At 32.2% G+C, this 21853-nt stretch overlaps 2 protein-coding genes across 13 annotated transcripts in view; both read right to left on the bottom strand.

Annotated features, from left to right (window-relative positions):
- Nucleotides 1–1468: 1468 nt before the first annotated feature.
- LOC127811772 (protein LIGHT-DEPENDENT SHORT HYPOCOTYLS 10-like) lies at nt 1469–3326 on the bottom strand. Its single transcript, XM_052351941.1, has 2 exons — nt 2829–3326; nt 1469–1627 (listed from the first exon to the last, which is right to left on the bottom strand). The coding sequence occupies exons 1-2, from the start codon at nt 3324–3326 to the stop codon at nt 1469–1471; spliced, it is 657 nt and encodes a 218-aa protein (XP_052207901.1).
- Nucleotides 3327–14320: 10994 nt separating this feature from the next.
- Nucleotides 14321–21853, bottom strand: part of LOC127811283 (probable serine/threonine-protein kinase SIS8) — a 105566-nt gene continuing 98033 nt past the window's right edge. For all 12 annotated transcript variants that reach the window (XM_052351008.1, XM_052350998.1, XM_052351003.1 and 9 more), the window contains 3 exons: nt 14937–15225; nt 14715–14787; nt 14321–14607 (listed from right to left, as the gene is read on the bottom strand). In XM_052351008.1, the coding sequence (XP_052206968.1) occupies nt 14525–14607; nt 14715–14787; nt 14937–15225 (445 nt within the window). In that variant the 3' untranslated portion in view covers nt 14321–14524. The remainder of the gene's footprint in view (nt 14608–14714; nt 14788–14936; nt 15226–21853) is intronic.

Here is a 21853-nt window from a genome sequence, read left to right as displayed (position 1 = left end):
GGGTTAATTAATTAATTAATTAATGGTTGTCTTATTTCATAAATTAATTAATTAATTAGTAAAGCTGTAAACTAATTGAAAAACCAATTCCTTTCTGTGATATTGATTTATCCTTTTGTTTTCTTTCTTCTTTCTTCCATGCAGCATGTCGGATGAATGGATGGATCATCATGCTTGCAAATAATTAATGATGGTTTTCATGTAGCTTTGCATCATGTTGTTTAAACAAAGAAAGCAGTGGGGATCAAGCCAGTTAAGCCTTTTGGATCTGATGATGGTAGAGATCGATCATCGACGAGGTTTGTCTTTGTAAGAAGAGGTGGAGTTACATCTTTCGATTTAGTCTTTAACATTTAAGTTAGTATAGAGTACTAATAAATGGTATGTAATGAAAGATATGAATTAGATGCATCTATATCTGTAGGGTTTTTACTTTTTATATAGACTCGGCAAGGCATGAAACTCAATGTTATTTTTTGAGATTTTTAGGCTCGACATTTACGACCTGATGGGTGATTCGTCGTGCCAAATTAGGATAACAACAAATCTTTCTAATTTGTTTTAGATCCTGAGTTTAATTTGTTCTCTTATTTTTTGGATTTAAGTTGGGTACTAGAACATATGTCACTGCATTATGAGTTAGAAATAGAGATAAGTGATAAACTAAAATTCATCATTTTTCATAAATAATTTTGTAATTTCACGCTTTGAGTATCCTCTAATCAAAATCTATTACCATTGCCAAGCATGTACTAATACTGCTCCTAGTACACCTTAATAAAAAAAAAGAATGCATTTAATGCACCTTATCATATGTCCTAAGAGACATGATATGAAAAACCTTATATATATGGGTAAGGGTTTTGCTTACCCATATATAAGGTGTAGTTAATGTACTTTGTTTTAGTACTAAATACTTTTATTAGTTGATAATAAATATATTATATTTTAAAATATTTTATCAATTAATAAAAATATTCGAATGCTAAAAACAAAGTGCATTAAAATGCACTTTAACGAGTGCCCGGGCACTTGTTAACAAAACCTGATGCTAAACCTTTGTCCTTTAAACAAAAATAAAAGCATCTTATTCCTTATTTTCAACCTCTAAATAATTTTATTGAATAATGATCAATGCATTATGTTTTGAACCATTTAGTTAATTAATAAAATTGTTTAAAAATTAAAAATATGATGCAATAAATACACATCATAAAAAAATAAGTTACATTTATTATAGTTTCCTATATATATATATATAATCCTAAAAGTCCATAAAAGTCCTAATTAATTTGTAACTTCAATTTAATTAACAAAAGGAAGATAAATTGAAATGCATGTATATATGGTATGGAAATATGAAGCACAAAGCCTGCAGCCTGCGCATTAAAGGCTTGAAACCTTATAGTTAAAAGATCATGCAAATATTAATTCCCACAAAAAACCAAGTAAAGGTCACCTCCATAACCTACACAACACCATGGCTATCAAGTAAAGGGCACCTCCATAACCTACACAATGCCATGGCTATCTTTTTACTTACAGGAAAAGAGGAGCAGTATTTGGCATCAACGTCTCTAAGCCAGCCAGCCCTATTATCATCAGTACTCATCTTCCACACAGCATCCTGCACAAGAATATTCATCAAGTTTCAAATCCAAATCTGTTCATTAATTAAGCTGTTTAATTCTCCAAATCATCATCAAAAAGAGTTTTTTCATTTTTTTTTTTTTTTGGGGGGGGGGGGGGGTCATTAGCAACATATGTTGAACTTGATTAATCGAATAATTGTATTCAATGCCATCGATCGTTCCGTCGATGGATGCTATCGATATATATATATAAGTATGTATGAACACACTGTTGAGATCGCAATGGCTGCCCATCAGTTCATCGCGTGTTGGCTGAACAGGTCATCAGATCGATGGATGGATATGAAGCTTAAGCCAAGACTTCTCTGTTCGAAATATATCTGTATGCCTTTCCAAACCCATGCATATATATAAGATTATAAAGATTATGGAATATTACATATCATTTGCTCTGAGAACTCCATAGATATTGCAGCCAATTAGTCATGATGAGTGGCTAGCCTAGAAGAGAAGTGAATAGCTGATATAATTCTTTGTCAATTACCCAAAAAATAAACAACTAAACGGATATAATTAATGACTTGTTTCCAGCAATATAATCAGACTGCATTCAGTTAACAAGCAAGGCAAGAGCCATGTAATAAAGGCCTTTCTATTATATATGATAAGCTGCTCAAAAGCTATATATAGCCAACTGCTTCTAAGTTATGAATTGTATTGAAATATGTTTTGATTTTCAGATTTGAGCCCGTTATCAAACCCTGATAACTTGGGAAAAGTCTTAGATGGCAAATTCTTTCAGCTATATATTACTGCTTTTTTTGATAATTTTTTGGTGATTGAGAGATGGTAATTGAGTGGATTGGAAACTTTTTGGCTTTGAAAGATCTAAACGATTATATTGAAACAGTTTCTTTATAATTGGTACTGTTTGTGTCTCTCTCAGAAAACGTAGAACATATGCTCTGATTCTGTGCTCGATTTTTTTTTAAATTTTTCTGCTCGATCTTGTCTTGTTTTTCCCGACAAACTCAAAGCAAGATCAACCTAATATTCTAGTTAATTTGGTCCAAAGTTGAGCAAAATCACTAGAGATTGATTAGCTATGTATATATATATTATAGCTAGCTAATTACGAGCGTATATATAATTAAGAAAATTACGCACCACAAGAGAGACCGAGATCGAGATCGAGATGGAGATCGAGGATAGATCTCGTCACATAGAATTTGGCACATCATCTGGGCTGGGGCTCTGAGTCCCCATTTTGTTCTTCTTCTTCTTGCAGGGAATCCCTCTTGCCTTGGCCTGGCACTCCTTCACTTGCCGGAGATAAACCCTAATTGCACCACAGGCAAAAGGGTTAGTATCCGGCGAGCCGCCGTTCTCCTCGTACGCAGCTCTCAGGCGGCCTATGAGCGCATCAAGGCTTCCCCAGGCTTGTCTGAGCGGGCAGTTGCAAGGAGCGGGAGGCTCCGGCTGCCCGTAGAACAGACAACCTTGTAAATGAACCTTAGTCTTCCCGAACTGGTCGAGGTATTGGAGGAAGTCTAGCACATGGTTGCCGTTGCAGTGGGAGAGGGGCACAGGTGGCCTCTGGTTCCTTAAGTACTGCCCAAAAGTGTTCCAATCCCTTCGCTTCTGGGCCTCGTATCGGCTTGGCACTGTTGCCATTTGATCATTAGGGCATCTCGAAGGCCCCTCAACCAAATTTTTGCCCTTATCAATGGACATCACAGCAGGGAAATAGCCTCTGAAGATTGATCGCTTAGAACACTCAAAAACACCTGGGACACTCAATCTGGGGGGCAAGATTAAATTAAAGGGATGTGTATTATAGGAGGCCAGAAATGGGAGAACCAGTGGAAGGTGAAGATAGGTGGTTAAGTGATGAGTTGATGATGATCATCTTCCATTAATTAACTTGCATAATTAGTTAGTTTAGTTACTAATGATCCAGCTGATCCTATTAACTTGCAATTATTGTACAGTTTATATATCTATAATCTGTTCATGTTATCCTCATCATTTTGTCAAGCTATAACAGTCAATCATTTTGTCTACAGAGAAGCCATCTAGGGTTACACATTCCTGATTCCTGATGTAAATTTCAGAGGTTAAAATTAAAAAAAATTAAAGAAAACAAGAGGGATGGATTGAATGTTAATTTCATTCTTGAGTTTGGGTATTAATTAGTATAGATTAATTAGGTGGTGATTCATATAAATAAATAAATAAATATATATAATAATTAAGTAACAAATTAATAGAGAGTATAATGTCATAATAATTAACATTGATGTTGCTTGGGAGGATCATTAAATGTATCAAGCATTGAAACTCTAACAAGATATAGTGTTTGATGATTTAGCTAGGGAGGAGTTAGACTGAATACTAGAAAAGCCCCATAGATAAAAAATGTCAAAGAATACTACTTGTTGAGGCCTTATCCTTTACATAATTAAGTCGAACTCTCTAACGATTAAGTGGAATTCTCGACAACATAATTCTTCTAAATTTTCAAGCTATGAAATAATACAAAATTTGAAGCGTGAATTGCTTCTTTGACTACCAGAATAGCTAGCAAGCCACTTGTCATACTATGACATACATGACAACTGGTATGTATCGGTGAACTATAATTAATAGAATATATATGACGTACGGTGATTTACTTTTTTTAAAAGAAATAATAAAAATAAATATACACGTAAGTATAGTGTGGAGTACTTTACATCACACATATATTTTATGTTAAAATATGTATTATAATACTTTTATATTTAGAAAATGTTAAATCATACTATTTTATTAATAGGGAGAAAGGGACAAAGTTGGGATGTGACAGCAGCTCATATACGGCGTTTGGTTTCTCCCAATCATCACAAATATTAATTAATGAGAAATATTTTGTATAATATTAATTAATTAATGATAAGGCATGTCATCTTTTAGTGTGTATGTGTGTGTCATGCACTAGAAATTAGATAAAATTTTGTAAAATGATAAAATTTTATAATTATGGGATTAAAATTTTTTATGATTACTTTTTTTTTATTTTTTAAATAAAAATATAAAAGATATTTTAAAAATTCAATTTTTTAATATGATTTCATAATACTAAAATACCCTTTTTACATATATAAGAGTATAGATAATAGAAGAATTTTTTTGAACATTTAAATTTGATATTTGTAGTAACATTTTATATTGATATTTTATATTATGTGTCATATTAATACAAATATTAATAAAAGATGTTAATGTTAGTAAAAGTGTAAAACTTGGATGTAATAGCATTTCTAAAGATAATAATATTAGAGAAAAATAAAATAAAAGATGCTCATGTGTATGTGTTTTGTATCTTTTTATTTAAATGAAATCAAATGTTAACTAAAATATAAAATAACCCATGAATGAGGGCAAGGAAGATTTTGCTCAACAAGAGACATTATCTGATTTTTTTTTTTTATATATAGTCATGTTTAGCTAAAAGAAAAAGATAGGGATTAGATAAACTTTCGATTAATTTATTTGAGACATAAGCTTCTAATTAATTTATTTGAGACACTGTGTTGTTTGAACGAGGTTAGCTATTCTCTCCTTTCCTCCTATCTTACAGAATCAAGTTTTGCGGCACTTATGAGGGTTTTCGACTGACCAATCTTATTCTACTTTGTTGAGTCGAACTGTTTAGTAACTGGGGGGTTGACATCAGAGATGATAAATTTCATGTAAAATGATTGTTGACTCATGACTATACTTTTCGCTGCTCTAAGTAATTATTTAGGGAGTAGTTGGAGTTGGCATCACAAATATTAATACTTGCGCCAATATACCATTTTAATGCTTAGAGATAATCATAATTGAGAGTTAATTTTTTTAGTGTAGACTTTCAAAGACTCCCTCTAATACTTGCACATAGTTTTATATACAACTTTCTTTTTCTTGTTTCTTTGCATGGAGGCAGTTTTTGTTCACTTGTTTAATTTTGTTCTATTTTAGTCTTTTGTTGAGATACTCGGGGTATATCCTAGATTAGAGTTGTAATTGATTTTGCGATTTTTTCGTCTAATGAAATTTTTATTTATAAAAAAAATTATTTGATAAATATGAGATAACGTTAAATAGTCCCATTACTATTAATTTTATCCCGTCACTATTTTATCTACGAACTAAACAATCATAAAGATTTTAATTACACACATATATATATATTTTAATTTTAGAATAAGTTCTTGAATACATTTCATAGGGGTTAGTTGTGGTAACCTTTCTATTTCATTTGATGGTGCTTTTGATGGAGAAATATAAAATTAATAAGTTACAAGAAGTGATTGAAAAGGTTACCAAGCAATTGTTATTATTATTATTATGTGAAAAGCAATGGATTAAGTAATATCTAGCACTTTTGTTTAACCAACGCAATCTATCTATAAATAAAAATTATGGTTAATAAAATAGACTAAGTGAGCAAATATAGTGCTTAATCTATTTTTAATTATAAGCTAAAATTATATTTTATAACACAAGTTTTTTCATAACAAAAACACCCAAAGTTCTTGTATCCCAACATAAAATACATATATATTTTATTTTTTTCATATAAATAAGAATTTTATTAGGAACAACAGAAAAAGCGTCATCGTACAATTTTAAAATAAATATACTCCGAGCCTCGTAACAAAAGACTAAGTTAGAAGATCTAAACAATTAATAAAAATGTACAACTCTCCTAAAATTAAAAAAAAATTATGAATAAATGTCAAGAAAGATCATCATCAGGATTACCTTCTGAATCCATTCAAACAACTTCTCTACAGATTATGTTGGCCTTGGTTGTGCAAGATTAGCAATTATACTGACAAGAGTAAGATACAAATCAAAATAATCACTTAAAGTGTATAAACATACTTATAACTCAAGTCACCATTTTATGTGAGGGTTGGTCTTAACAAATTTTAAGATGAATAATTTTAGCTCATAAATGAGCAACCACACAATCATACATTGCAATGTATACTTTTTAGAAATGAAAGTTTGACTTTTTTTTATGGCTGAATTTGTGGGGATTGTATCTTTTTTAAGGTTAAAGGTATAGGAGACAGTGTCTTAGTTTGGCCTTATATTTGAGGATGTGGTTTCTGAGAAATGTTTGCTATTGGTTTACTCTGTTGGGCTTCAAATGCACTACTTGGTTGCTCGAGTTTAGCTTCAAAACACTAAAATTTTGTGGGTAAATTATATAAATAGTTATTGAAATTTGTATTAAAGTATAAAAATGTCATTGAACTTCAATTTGTAATCAAAACGTCATTGAACTTTAATTTAATTATAATTCCATAACCACTATTAATTGTCGTTAAAAAAGACTAATAAAATATTGATATTTTTGTATTTTATTATAAAGTTTAATGATATTTTTATACTTTAGTATAAAATTTAACGATCTTTTTGTATTTTTGTACAAAGTTTAGTGACAATTTGTGTTGTTTCATTGTCTATGTTGTTAGCCATGTCAACATCTTGTTAGTCTATTTTAACGGCAATCGACGATAATTATGAAATTATATAATAAATTAAAATTTAGTGACTTTTTAGTTATAAATTGAAGTTTAATAACATTTTTATATCTTAATACAAAATTCAATAACCATTTATATAATTTAGCCAAATTTGATTCATGATGAGTCTACTTGGTTAGAGTTAGGAGTTTGTTTATGTTTCTTATTTAGTCAGTTGTGCTGTTTGAAGGTTCTTGATTCTATTTTTTTCAACTGTGGTGCTTCCTTTGGTGGGAGAGTTCTCACTGTGTGATTATAATTTATTTCTAATTCTATTTCTATTTAAAAAAGTTTAACTTATAATAAAAACATAATGAAAAGTAACATCATGTAATCATATGACTAAAACACCCATTGATTTAGAGTTAGAACCCATTTGGCGCCTTGTAATAGTTCAAAACTTGAACTTTATCTCCATTTCTCTTGGGGCCAAACTAAGCTTCGTGGAACATATTTTTTCATTAATTTGTAGAATTGTCATATACAACCATACAATTGATTAAACCATTTCCTAATTAAGTTGGTCATTGCTAATTAATCAAGGTCTCGATCAATTTGACCTAGAAAACATCCACAAATCATAATGGGTTTAATATATATAGTTAAAGTAAGATTTATTTTATTTGTAAAGTGATGGTAGTTAGGGTTTCCCAAGACTAATAATTAAAAGTTTGAGTTTGTATCCACATTTGATCTTTGCTCTCTCCTTTCTTTGCCAATCACACTTTGGCTTTCTTTTTTCTTTCATAATTACAAAAGCCCCATATGGAAGACATGCATTTTGAGTTAATATGGTTGCTTTCTCTAATAATGTGTTCATGGTTAATAATTTCTTTTATCTCTTTTACTAGGATAATTTTAAATAATGTGTATTTATTGTATGTTATTTTTAATATTTAAATAATTTTATTATTTGATAATAAATGTATACATTGTGTTTTAAATCATTTAATCAATTATTAGAATTGTTTGGATGTTAAAACAAGATACGATAATTATATATTTATGGTTTATTTTATCTTATGCTTAAGAGTATTAGTTAGTTAATATTCACTTTGATTAGACAAGTGAATATGTCTGTTTAATAAGCTTATCAAAATGATTTCCTTCGTGGTTAAAAAGAGTAAATAAGCTTCCTCTTTATCCTTTGGATGATAGCCGGAGATGGATGGATTGATTGATTCAGTTTATGATGATTTCTCAGTTAAATCCATATGTAATCAGATTATGCAGAGAGATATTCTCTAACCCTAAATTTCTGTCAAAAAGATGATCATTGGAAGCTCCTGGAAATTAAACTTAAAATGCATGGGAGATTTAAAGTCCTATTATGGAGGTTAATATATATTGTTGATATATAAGTTGCATGAAAAGGTAATAATCTTGTTGAAAGATTAATCTCCCCAGTTGTCTAAATTGGTTTTTGTCATTTTTTTTTTTGGTCACGATTTTTAAGTTGCATTGAAATCTTATTGAATTCTAAGAGTGCCACGATGTGGGTGGGTTTGTGTGATCTTGTGCACCGCGTTGTGCCTCTTGTAGGTACCGCGAGACTCCGTCTACTACGTAATGAAACTTTGCCTGACTCGTATAGATGGAAAAGTTTACATAAACTCAAAGGATAGTAGGGTCAAAGTTTCAAATTACCTATATTATAAAATAAAAAAGAAAGAAAGAAATCTTCTAGAAGATTTGAGATGCATGCTGATATGATGAATATGTCTCTTTTAGCAGATTTGATTAAAATGTTGCTGCATCCAGCTCTCTATCTCATCATTGATTGAAATGAGTTGCTTTTTCAGCAATAAGCCATTGGATATTTCTCTCATCCAAACTCAGATAAGTCATGTAACTCAGTAAGTGGAATGAACATTTGGATGTTTCAGGCTCTCCCCCTAGCTATCTCAAAGAATCAATTGCATGCATGCCCTTAATTCCTCTCCATATTGATTTTAATGGCCCCATTTCTAGGTGCAATTAAAATCAATCTTGATGCTATCTAAACACATGGTTGGAGTAGCAATTGCTTGGATGTGTTTGGTTGGTGGGTTTCACGTTCTCTACACATGCTAATTTTAGTTTGTTCGTGTCCCAAGACAAGATAGTGTGTAGGGTGAATCCTTTAGGTTCAATGGTTTCCTCTACCAGAAAAAAAGAAAAAAAGCTGCATGCATGGCTGATGGGATTGTTGCTAGAGACTACAAGGGGCAAGTTATTGCTTGGAATTTGTTTAAAAAATCTGCTTTCTCTGCCTAGAAGCTGAAACCAATCCTGCTAGAGATGCTCTACTGTGGGTAGGGATGTAAACGAGCCTTAATTAACCTCGTTTACATGCTTGTTCTGATAAATTTTTAAGTAAATTTTGTACCTATATATATCTCATTTTTATACTTATTTTTACTTTAAATAGGATTAGTTTAGACCCAATAAATACTCATTTACATACATCGATCCCTATTAATGGGCTTCAAAATTTAGATGAAATTTCATTATATTTGAGTCAGATTCCCTACTTAGAGTCTCTGAGATGAATCAATCATCAATGAGATATCCAAGTCCTAATTGGTGGTTGTTTCACACTCATAAGGCTGGGTACTTAGCCAAATATGCCAAGGATTCTTCTATGAATGAAATGAAAATTAGCACAAAAAACAAAAAAAAAGTGAATAAGCTCAGTCTTCAGGTTGGTTTAAGCAAAAAGAAATAATGGAGAGAGAACCTCTTCTTTAGGGTTCCTAATTTATTGAACAACATTGTTAAAAGTAATTGGATAATTATTTTTTTTATTTTTAAAAGTTACAAAATTTTCTCAAGTGATGAGGTTTGCTGTGATAATGGATTTTGACTTAAAAACTTTTTTAAATTGTTCATCTAATTATAGCTTTAAAATTGGGTAAAAATTTGATTATCCAAACACTTATATTAATTTTAAAAAATTAATAAATAATTTTAAAATTAATATTAACCACCTTTTAAACCTAAACAAACAAACAAACATCCTTTTAATCTGAATTTTAATTTATTGGGGTTTGGTTTGTTTGCGCATCTGATTGGTTCACTCTTCCATCATCTAAGATAATAATGAAAACAATTATAAAATATATTTAATTAATGATGAGACAAACAACCTCTCTCTTCTCAGTTCCCACTGCCTCCTTGAGCATTAGGGAATAAATATTTAAATGCAAGCAACTCAATTGAATCATATGTGTGAAATGGGGGAATATATAATATTGTTATTATTTATGAGTTTCAGAGAAGGGATGGAAAGAGTTTTGTAATTAATTAATGGAAGGCAATGAACCTTTAGCTTCACATGCAACAAAGATCAGACAGGAAAATGATAAAAAAAAAAAAAGAAAAAGAAGTCATTAATTGAGGGCCTGCACAAATGATAGAATATCTATCATTATACATTATTATTATGAACTGAGCATCATGGATTTAAATATTTAAAAATGTTATTTACATATTTATTTTGTAATACTTTTAATAATATTTACACTAATATAATATAATATATTATATGAATGTGACAAATGAATGTCTACATATCAATGTTAGGTGCTAAATATTTAATTATTTTCATTTCTTTAATATTTGGTTATGTACCCAATTGGCAAATGTGTAGGAAGACAACTAACTATACATGTAATAATAATAAACTACAAGAAGTGATTGAAAAGATTTTTTTATATAATTATTGTACTATGTACACCATCATTGATTAAACAAAATCATTATTATATACAAAAATCTAGGGTATTATTAGAGATGTAAAATGGGTTATGTGATAAGACTGATTTCACCTTGATAAAGCTCTAATCAATAGGTTAAGAGAGCAATTTATTTTCTAAATAATTAAGATGGAGCATTTTATACACAAATGATTGTTTACATATGGGGGAATAAATTGTATTTACTATTACATGCAACTCCTCTCTATTCCAGAGTATTCATGGGATGAAGGTTATATGTGTGTGTATATATATATATATGTATGTATAAATAGCTTCTTCCATAGTTATGTAGTTATGATTTGATTTTGAATCATGGATAAGTTGATGGTTGTCATAAATTACAATCAACAAATATGTAGTTTTCAACTTAACTTTATTATTTTGTCATATATAAATTAAATTCTCAACAACGATGATGTTAATAACGAAAAACGATTAAGATATCGAACAAATTGATCAAACAGACACTGATAGATCATAATTAATCATATTGAAAAAGGTGTTGCATCTTACAAAATTGATAAGATGCATAATTTTCGCCACCTAATCTCTAATGATGAACGGAATTATTACAATTATTATATCTCGAGAAAACCCTTTGTCTTGTTGTCTATTTACTAGCCAAATACAAAGGGGAAACTTGCCATATGTCACAGTTGGCCTGCAACATCTTTAAAGCAACCCTTGATTTGGGATTATTATAATCTTACTTCAAAGTTAAAAAGAGGCAAAAGTTTAGGATAATGAATCCATAAAATTGATTAATTTGGATTAGGGGGAGTTAATTATGATCTTTGGACTGCCATATGGGCGATGCTTAGTGTTGTTAATGTGTGCAATGCACAGAGTCCTAGAGATGCTTAAAGTGGAAATAACTTTTCCTTTTCTCATTTCTGTTTTTGTCTTGGCTAATGATTCCTTTCCTTTTCCATCACAATTATACTAACATATGCCCCATTTTACCTTGTCTCAACTTGCCATCACCATGTAGCCTGTCGGCATGGTTCTTTCATCAATTGATTAATGGAAAAATACATATTTTATTTTTTATTTAAATATTTATTTTTTTTATTTTTTTAATTGTGCTTCTCAACTTTATAATATCAAGTCAATTGTATTAGTAAATTTTTTATTATTTCAATTGTACCCCTAAATTATACTTAATTTATTGTTCTCAACAAATTTGTCAAGTCGTATAATTGACTTGAAATTATATAATTTAGTGGTGTAATTGAAATAATAAAAAATTAAATATCTAAATAAAAAAATATGCAACTTAAAATATATATTTGACCATTGATTAATTAGTAATGAAGCAACCCATATAAACAAAAAAAACAATTTCTCTTTCTTAATTGGTAATAGACAACCATTGAAACTGACCAAACTATTTAAGTAGTTGGTCAATTATAAGGCAATTTTGTTTTAATTTTAAATTTGACTCGAATAGAAAACCCACATCAACTTCTTAAGGAAGCATCATTTGTGTTATGAAGCTAATTCAAATCGATTAGTTAAAGCACTTAGTTCTCATCAACAATTAAGAGAAAAAGAAAGAAATGAAGAAAGAAAATACCTAATTGTTGTTATGAAAAAAAAAAAAGGGTCAAACCCACATTTTTGCCCTTGTGTTTTTACATTTTTTTGTGTATAATTATTTATTTATTTTAATTTTCATTACACCCTTAAATCTTTATTTTTGAGTCAATTTAGTTTTTATATTTTAATTTTTTTTATTTGATAATTCAATTTTTTTATTATTTCAATTACATTTCTAGACTTGTATTTTCATATTAATTTAATTCTTATTAATTTGATGTGAATAAAAAGTAATACGTAATTTGTCATCTCATTTTTTTTATACATAAAATTATAAGAATTAAATTAATTAAAAAAATACAATTTCGTGGGTATAATTAAAATATCAAAGTACAAGAGGTTAAAATGACTTAAAAAATCATGTTTAGCTATGTAATCGAAACAATAAAAAGTTCGAATGCTACACAAAAAAAAGTAAAAGTACAATGTAAAAATATGAATTTAACAGAGAAAAAAGGGGAAAAAAGTTGACCTGCTTTTGAAAACAGAACTTCAAAGTTATAATTGAGAACTAATGAATGGGTTCACGCTTGCAAATGATGGTTATCATGTAGCTTTGCATCATGCTGTTTGAGGAAAGGAAGCAGTTGGAATCTAGCCTGTTAAGCAACTAAACAGGCCCCCCCCCCCCCTCTCCCCCCCCCCCTCTCCAAATTTTGAGATCACTTCGTCTTCCAGATTTGCTGTTTTGTCAAGCCATCATTAGTGTTTCCCCAAGCATATTAGTGTTTCCCCAGCAGATCCAGCTTAAAGGTCTGATATATCATAGCTATTTGTAATCAATCATCTGTCACTTGGGGAGGAGCAAATACTATTTCATTGCTTCAAGTATGGATTATTTATTGAAAAGAATAAGACATGTATTTGGATATTTTTCTTTTAACTTTATAATATTACTTATTTGACATGAATAATTAAAAGGAAGTCTCAAAAGAGAAAATAGATCATGGGAGGGTGTGACTTGAACTATTGAACTATTGATTAGTCGCTACAGATCTATGGCTTTATCTATTTGTCACATTAAAATTAATAACTAAATATAACTTTGTTTTAACTACCCATGTATATTAGGTGAATGATAGACCTACCCATGTATATTAGGTGATGCGTTTGGTGACTTTTTCAGTTTGGCTGGTTGAAATGTTGTTGTCAGTTGATAAAATTAGAGGACTTTAACAAGCAATACAGAGATTCATACTCCTCAAATCTTGTAGATTTTTCTTTTCTGCCTTTGGGAACAAGGAGATAGGAGCAAAAATAAGATGTGAAATTTTATATAATAAGGTTGAAATTAATCCTATTAAGATGATTTAAAGAAGAAAATTAATAGAAGCACATAGAAGAATTTATTAAAAAACTTAATTAATTCATTTCTACCTATTACCATATATATCTTAAAATTTGAAGTAAGCTTGTATTATATGGAATAGTAGAGTATTTATTAAAGCAGTGGTTCAAAATTGTAGTTTAGATTCCTTGAAATGTTACAAGGGTCTCATTTTAATCCTTGAAACTTTCACTTATTTTTCAATTCTCCCACCATAGCCCGATGATCGGGCCATGTTAACTCTCCATTACCTAACACATCCATCATCTATCCAAGCTCAAGGCTAGTTATGAAAGGCCAACGCCTGCAAACACTCACAAGTAGTGGTGTTAGGGGGAATTACTCAATCCGCAAAGAGTTGTAGTGAGTGAATTTGGGCAACAATTTGACAGAAATTCTGTACATTACCTAATAATACCTAATACCCAATACCCATTGAGAGGAAGAAAGAGCAGACCATAGAGCATCCCATGTCCCAAGCATAAACAATGACGGAACTGAACCCAAAAGTTGAATCTGATTTTGCTCAGAAACTGAGTTTTTTTTTTTTTTTTTTTTTGTGACATTTCAAACTGCGGAGTAAACCAAAGATCTGTCTGTTAGTCAAACTGGAAAACCATACAAAAGTTTTAGATAGAACAAGAGCCGAGAACACAATGTGATGCCTCTACTATGCTGCTTTATACAACATAAGAGATTACACTAGCAGAGCGAGTACTCGCAGTCTAGCAACCGGGTGAGAATCTCCTCACAGCTTGGCCGGTCTTGTGGTTCTGCCCAGCAATCTGCAATAAGCCACACCAAAATGCATGAGACTGGCCGGCCAGAGATATGAATATATGAAAGGTTTCTACGTAGAGCAAGCTAATCTATATAGATCAGAATAATGAACCTGCAATTAGCCTGCCTAGAGGACCTTCAGGAATCTCCAGTCGCGAACCCTCATTTGCCACAGAGTAAACGACCTACAGAATTGTATGTAGCGTGAATCTTCTACGTAGTGGGATAATAAAGGCATGAAATATTGTTGTAGAGAACAAAAGATGGGAACAGAGATAGTCGCGAACAATCAGGCAAGAAGAATATGAATGCATGTAAGCTGATAATAGCATACCCTCTCTGGCGGGACACCCTCCCACGGCCTATGTAGAGTGCAGAGTTCCCACATGATTACGCCAAGGCTGAAAATATCACATTTCTCTGTGAAGGGTTCGTTGCGAATAAGTTCTGGCGCCATCCATTCTGGAGTTCCGGCTGAGGAGGAGTCACTCAGGGGGCTGTCTGTCATCATTCTTGACAACCCGAAGTCACATATCTTTACCGTCCAGTGCTTATTTACGAGACAATTTGCACTTTTTAGATCACGATGCACTATCTTCATCCGATGTATGCACATCAATCCCCTTCATTTTGACAGCAGAAAAGAGTTACTAGGTACTGAAAAATCCCCTTGATTGCATTTTCGTAATATTCCATAGACCAAGAATCGTTATAGGCATTTACATAGAACCCAAGAGGATGCCTAACTAAGTAAAGCTAAATAATTACAATGCTTTGCTAATATAATACAGAATTCAATTGACACTGATGTGTCGATAAATAAAGAGGGTGTCAATGTATGCTAAAACTTTCTTCTGATCAGAATACACTTTGCATATACATGAAGATCAATGAATCTAAGATGTGTGCCCATGCGACAACTTTTCCAGCTATGCAGTATGAGGGTTTTGGTTATGAAAGACCAAGAACAGCAATTTTAGGGGTATCTAAAGCCCACTCAACTCCACAAAAAACAAAAACAAAAAACGAAGCTATGCACATAACAGAAACTGGAAATCACAGCCAGTATCACAAATTCATGGCTGCCAACTCTCAAGGCTAGCTGTTTCAGAAGGAAGAATCTTTCCTAGATGGAAGTACACCACAATATGAAATCATTTAATAGGCAGGAAGAATCCAATAACTTTTCAAGGTGGACATAATCCACAATCTGAAACCATTTAACTAAAAAGGAAAAGAAAGCAACGGATCATTCCTATAATTACAGCATCTGACCTTCATTACTAGAGGAACACATGCTTTAAACCTTTTCATAGAACAATAAGCATGAAACTGTCCGAGAAAAAATGGGTTTAACTCATTAATTATTTATGAAAATAATAGAATCCACCACCACCACCACTCCATCAACTGCACTGGATAAACAGTCTAAAAGCTCCATAACAGAACCAGTGCTGTGTCATCCGCTAACTATTCCCCTTGCTATCACAAGCCCACCTGTTAGACTGATACAAAATTTTGAATGATTGTTTTTCATATACAATTTCCACTTCTATTCTCTTAAAAATTACCAACCATAAAACTCCCTCCTTCCTGCACACAAAGCTGAAAGAGATCTTCGCTGAACACAGGCTTAAAAGGTTCATCCTAATATGAAATATATTTGATGCCAGCTTATTTGCAGTCAAAGTTCAAAGTTACTCTTGAAAGAGGATTGTAGGCCAAGAAAGTGCCACCAGAAAATATAAATAACCTAGCAATTTTGGAATTTGTAGGATGCATGCTCATGACATGGTTGGAATTTCATTCTAAAACAATAAATTTAGTGGTTAAAAGAATCCTCAAGTTGTCATATTTATTTAGATAAAACAAAATTTGATGACAAAAAAAGAAATCAAATATAACAAACTAAAAGGTAGAGATAGTGGAGCTTTGGCATGACAAAGAAATAAAAAAATCACCTCTAAGGAATATATTTACAAGACTTATCCAAAGATGAAGTAAAATAGATTTTAAATGTCTATTACATCACTAATTGTTAAAAATTGACTAAAAATTACTAAGCTAAAGAAAAGACTCAAAATTACCTTAGAGATTCTAATACTACCAATCTATCACAGCATATTTTAGAGTATAGAGTGCCACATTGGTGCTTCTGTTGCACACCTAGAATATAGGCAAGGACCAACTTATCAGAACTTAAATTTAATTCTGTTATTTGTGGTGTCATGGTTCTATGGTTCTCATGATAGTGTTGAAATCTTGGTGGAGAATATACCACCTGAAGAGGGCAAACCCTGACAAAGCAAAAAGAAGAAGAAGAAGTAAAACCTGTAAAACTAAATCTATGAAGGAAAGCTCTTGAAGCAAATGAGGACAGGCAAAAAGGAAAATCCTCCTTCAGCAACATATAACAAGACAACAAAATGTTCCCTTGAGAATATATATATATATAGGGGTGGAGCCAGGAATTTTAGGCAGGGTGGGAAAAAAAAAAATACAAAAAAATTAAATAATATAATAATAAAAAATATATTGGAAATTAAATTTAAATAAAAAAAATCAACATAATTTCAAATATGCAATTGACAAATCTTGTACAAGATGTTAGTTTGTGGAAAGAAAGAGAAAATCATTAAAACATGCCTAGTACAAGATGCTGGATATTGCTAATTTGTTACAGAGAAAACTGTCCCTATTCTTTCCAAATAACTTTGACAGTCCATAATACAATAACAGATTCAGCAAGGACAAAAACTGTAACGTAATTGTTTAGGCCTACTTTTCTAGCCGTTTTACTGTTTAACTCAGATCTAGATATACTGTTTTTAAGAAATGCTATCAGAATATAAGAGAAAATCAATATTTCTATTTTTTTTTTCTGATACGTTCAATTGCAACAATAGGAAATTCACAACAGAGTCCCACAATGGTTGAACTTATCATCTCAACCAATATAACTTCCAATCTACTGTTAAAGTCAAGCATAACCTTCTATTAACTTTGAAATTGATCATGCACCATGACTTTTCTGCAACTTCAAGTTCCACAACATTCTCTCCAGAACAATGCCAAATTGCAATCCCCTCAACATTTTCCAAATAAAGTTATAAGCATTTCTATTACTCCAGAACAATGCCAAATTGCAATCCCCTCAACATTTTCCAAATAAAGTTATAAGCATTTCTATCACTTTAACTACCTCATGTTCCAGACTTCAGTGAATCACTATATCTTCTATATCACTAAACATCCATTGCCAACTTTTTTATTAATAAAGAAAATTTCCAAAGAGAGCTCATCAATAAATTGTACACTGGACTCAAAAGAGAAAGGTAAACCCATAACCTACAAAAACAGGAATTAAAAACTGAAGGGTGGGCAACTACAGAGTGGCTGGTGGCTTGGTGCTTAGAAAAAAAATTAAAAAATAATAAATTATACATGTATAGTGAGAAATTTTCAAATTGAAGGGTGGGTAATTGCCTACCCTTGGCTCTATGTAGCTCCGCCCCTGTATATATATATATATATATATATAAATACAATTGGTGTGTTTTGATAAGCAAAGAGCAATATATCAAGAAAAAGCCTTAAAGGGGGCAAACTCTATACATAAAGATAGGGAACCATAACTTCTCACTATTGGCAATCAAGAACTAAAAGATCGTCAATAAACCACAAATCAAAATAAAAGAGGAAAAAAATGTGAACCTTCAAACACGAAATAACTCCCTAGAATTGGGGGATGATCGGTCACCTGATAATTGTTTAATGATTGACTCTTCATTGGAACGAGCAGAAGCTATTGCACCCATCATTCCCAATTCTTTTGTGGGGGGCCAATTCTTGGAAAATGAAAGATATTTGTGTGGAGGGATTTCTGAAGTCAGATGCTTTTTTGAGATCTATTAATTGGGGGGGCTGACTGTGTTTCCCACTACAGATTGACCCTGCTTAGTTTTCCAGGCCAAGGTTGGGAAATACGAGTCTTCCAGGTTTTTCTAGGCTAATTTCTCAGCAAGCTGGCCTTGGTTTTTGTTCAAATGTCTTGGGAACCCTATTTGTAATTTCTTCAAAGCTGTTGATGGTCCAATTTTCCACAGTAGTATTGGTTCAGAGATTCTTAACTGTAAGTTTCTTCTTGAAAAGGGAGACATTGGCAATCAGGAAATTAATCTTATTGGGACTTTGCAAAGAAAGACTTCTGCCTTCAAATTTAATAGAAGGAAGATAGGGACTATTCGATTTACTTGTTGGAGAAGGAAGAGGAAGGCTGATTATAATCAGTCTTCTCCAAGTTAGGTTAGCTCTACTTTGAAGGTGGGTACGCAGAATGGAAACAATCTGAATTATGAAAATCAGTTGCAGGAGAGTGGTGGCGGCCTTGTAGTGAACCAGGATGTTTCTTTGGATTTAATGGCTGAGGCTGAGGCTGAGGCAACTTGGTTTATTGGACAAACTCTGGGACTGCTGGCTAGAGGGGATGACTTTGGTATTCTGAATTTAATTATTGCTTGGGAACGTGCTATTAAAGCAGAAAGGGCTGAGATGAAAAGAACAAAATCTGAGTTTAATTTATGAAATAAGCTGAATTCTTGAATATTATTGAATCCGAGTAGAGGTATTTATACAAGTACAAAATATCTATTCTATCTCCTAGAAAATAGGAAAAATTCAAATTTAGAAAACAGTAACTAATATTCAAAATGCTGGAATTTATCTTCTGCTTTCAAGCTATATCTTTCCCTTGAATCTTGGAGTTTTATCTTATCTTCTAGATTGCCTTATCTTTTAAATCTTGAAATCTTATCTTATACAACCACCTTATCTTCCTTTTTAAACTTTAACACCCAATCTCATCAACACCAACATATCCAACATTTATCCCACTATGTGAGGTCAGTTACATGAATTCTAGACTTTCATATATTTTTGTCTTTTGTCATATCTTCATTTAGACCCAAACACTTCATATCAAACTTTAATGTCTCTCTCAAAGTGTTCTTGGATCTGCTTTTACCTCTTTTTTGACTAATTGTTCCATTTCATCAACTCTCTTACAGGAGAGTCTCTTGGTCTTCTTCTCACACGACCAAACCATTTTAGTCTAGTCTCTCTCATCTTCTCCTCGATTGGCACTACTCTTATCTTATTACGAATAACCTCATTTCTATTTTATATTTTCTTGTATGGCCGCACATCCATCTTAGCATTCTCATCTCCGCTACGCTCGTCTTTTGCTCATGCTGGTATTTGATTGCCCAACATTCTGAGCCATACAACAAAACTAGTCTTATAACTGTCCTATAAAATTTTCTTTTCAGTTTTAATGGAATTTTACCATCACATAACACCCTCGATGCATTTCTCCATTTTAACCAACCTGCCTTAATTCTATGCGTGACATCCTCGTGAATTTCTCTATCTTTTTGAATCACTGATCCCAAATATCGAAAATGGTCTTTTCTTTGTATGATTTGGTCTTCCAATTTTATTATAACATTCTCCACTCTTGCATTCTTACTAAGTTTACATCTCATATATTATGTTTTTCTTCTACTTAATTTAAATGCCTTAGATTCTAAATTGTTTCTCCACAACTCAAGCTTAATGTTCACTTCCTCTTTTGTTTCATCCACCAACACTATGTCATTTGCAAATAGCATACACCATGACACCTTTGTCTGAATGTGTTTAGTGAGTTCATCCATTATTAAAGCAAATAAGTATGAACTAAGTGCAGAACCTTGATTTTGGGTTGCAGTTTTGGGAGTTGGTTTTCAGAATTGAACTCATGAGTATACATTAAAAGAAGATGCTAACCAGATTGGTTGGGGGTGAGTTTATGTGTGATTTTTCTTTGGGCAGAATGTTTTTATCAGATCATTTTCTGTTTTATGGAGTTTATCTCCTGGTTGAAAAATTGTAGGTCGTCCTATATTTGATTGTTTGAGGTGGATCATCCTTCCATTTTTCATGGCTAGTGTGGTTGATCTGGGAGCAATGGCTCTTCGAGATCATGTTCTGGTTTTTGAATCTGTTCATATGGCCACAGTATTGTGGTGATCTCCATCTCATATTTCTGGAACAGTGTGATGAACTTCATTTCACATTTGGGGGCATTCAATTCTCGTTATAGATTGGTAGTGATTTCTGTTGTCACTGGGGGGTGTGATTTTAGCATCTCATTCTTTTGTTTAGTTCAGGTTTTCTTGGGGTTTGTTCATCTTGTGTGGGGATGTTTGTATCACGCTTCTAGTGGCTGCCTTGGTTTTGTGCATTAATATAATATATCTTCTTTGAAAACAAAAAAAAAATCCTTGAAAGTACTCTTATTTCTGATCAGAGAAAAAAAAAAAAAAAAGGGCTCTCCCATCTCTTTCATGCCATAAGCGCCGCAAAATAGAAAAAGAACACAATGCTCAAACTGTATGCTAGCTAGCCAATAGCAGCTCTGCCTCAAGCACACAAAGTCCAAGAGAAAGGCTAGCTACCAAAACAATCTCCTCTCATCACAGGGAGCATCATAAGAGGAAACAGTAAGTAAAATCCAACCCCCCTCCTCCCCCCCCCCACCCCCCCCAAAAAAAATAAAAAAATAAAATAATAATAATAATAATAATAATAATAAAAAATAAAATAATGGTTACCAAACTCATTTGATCTCTCCCCTTTGACTGTTCAAGGGATAGCCATTCAGTAAATGATAGAAAGCTGGCATAGAGAGCCAATTTCCCTGTCCTGAAGACTCCTCTAAAACATGGGAATTACATTTTACCCTCAGAAGAGATGGAGCACACAATAACAGGCATCTATTTTATAGGGGCAATGACAAACAGATCTGAACAAGCTCCCTAGGGGAACTGTCCCCAAACCACCAGTCCTAAAACCCTGCCCCATCATCCCATTGCCCACACAAAAGGATAAGATTAGAAATCTCTTTACACACTTTCAATAGCTTGGTGAACCTCCACAGACACTTATCAAGTAAGGCTTTACAGAAAGTATTTGACGTCCTAATGACCAAACCCCCACCCTTGCTAGAGAGGCAAACCCAATCCCACTTGTCAAGATGGAACATCAGCAAGCCCAACCCACAAAAGTCCCTTTGGAGCTTCCCAAGCCTACTATTGACTTGAGACAATAGTCCAAAACAAAGATAAAGTAGAAAGACTATACACGAAGCTTTTAATGAGAATGCCTACGGATCCTTAAGAGAGGTATTGAGCTTTCTATGAAGCTAATATT

Source organism: Diospyros lotus, chromosome 10 (assembly GCF_014633365.1).
Source record: "Diospyros lotus cultivar Yz01 chromosome 10, ASM1463336v1, whole genome shotgun sequence".
NCBI classification, from domain to species: domain Eukaryota; kingdom Viridiplantae; phylum Streptophyta; class Magnoliopsida; order Ericales; family Ebenaceae; genus Diospyros; species Diospyros lotus.
Note: the sequence above shows the minus strand (reverse complement) of the source record. Positions and strands in the feature narration are given on the sequence as shown.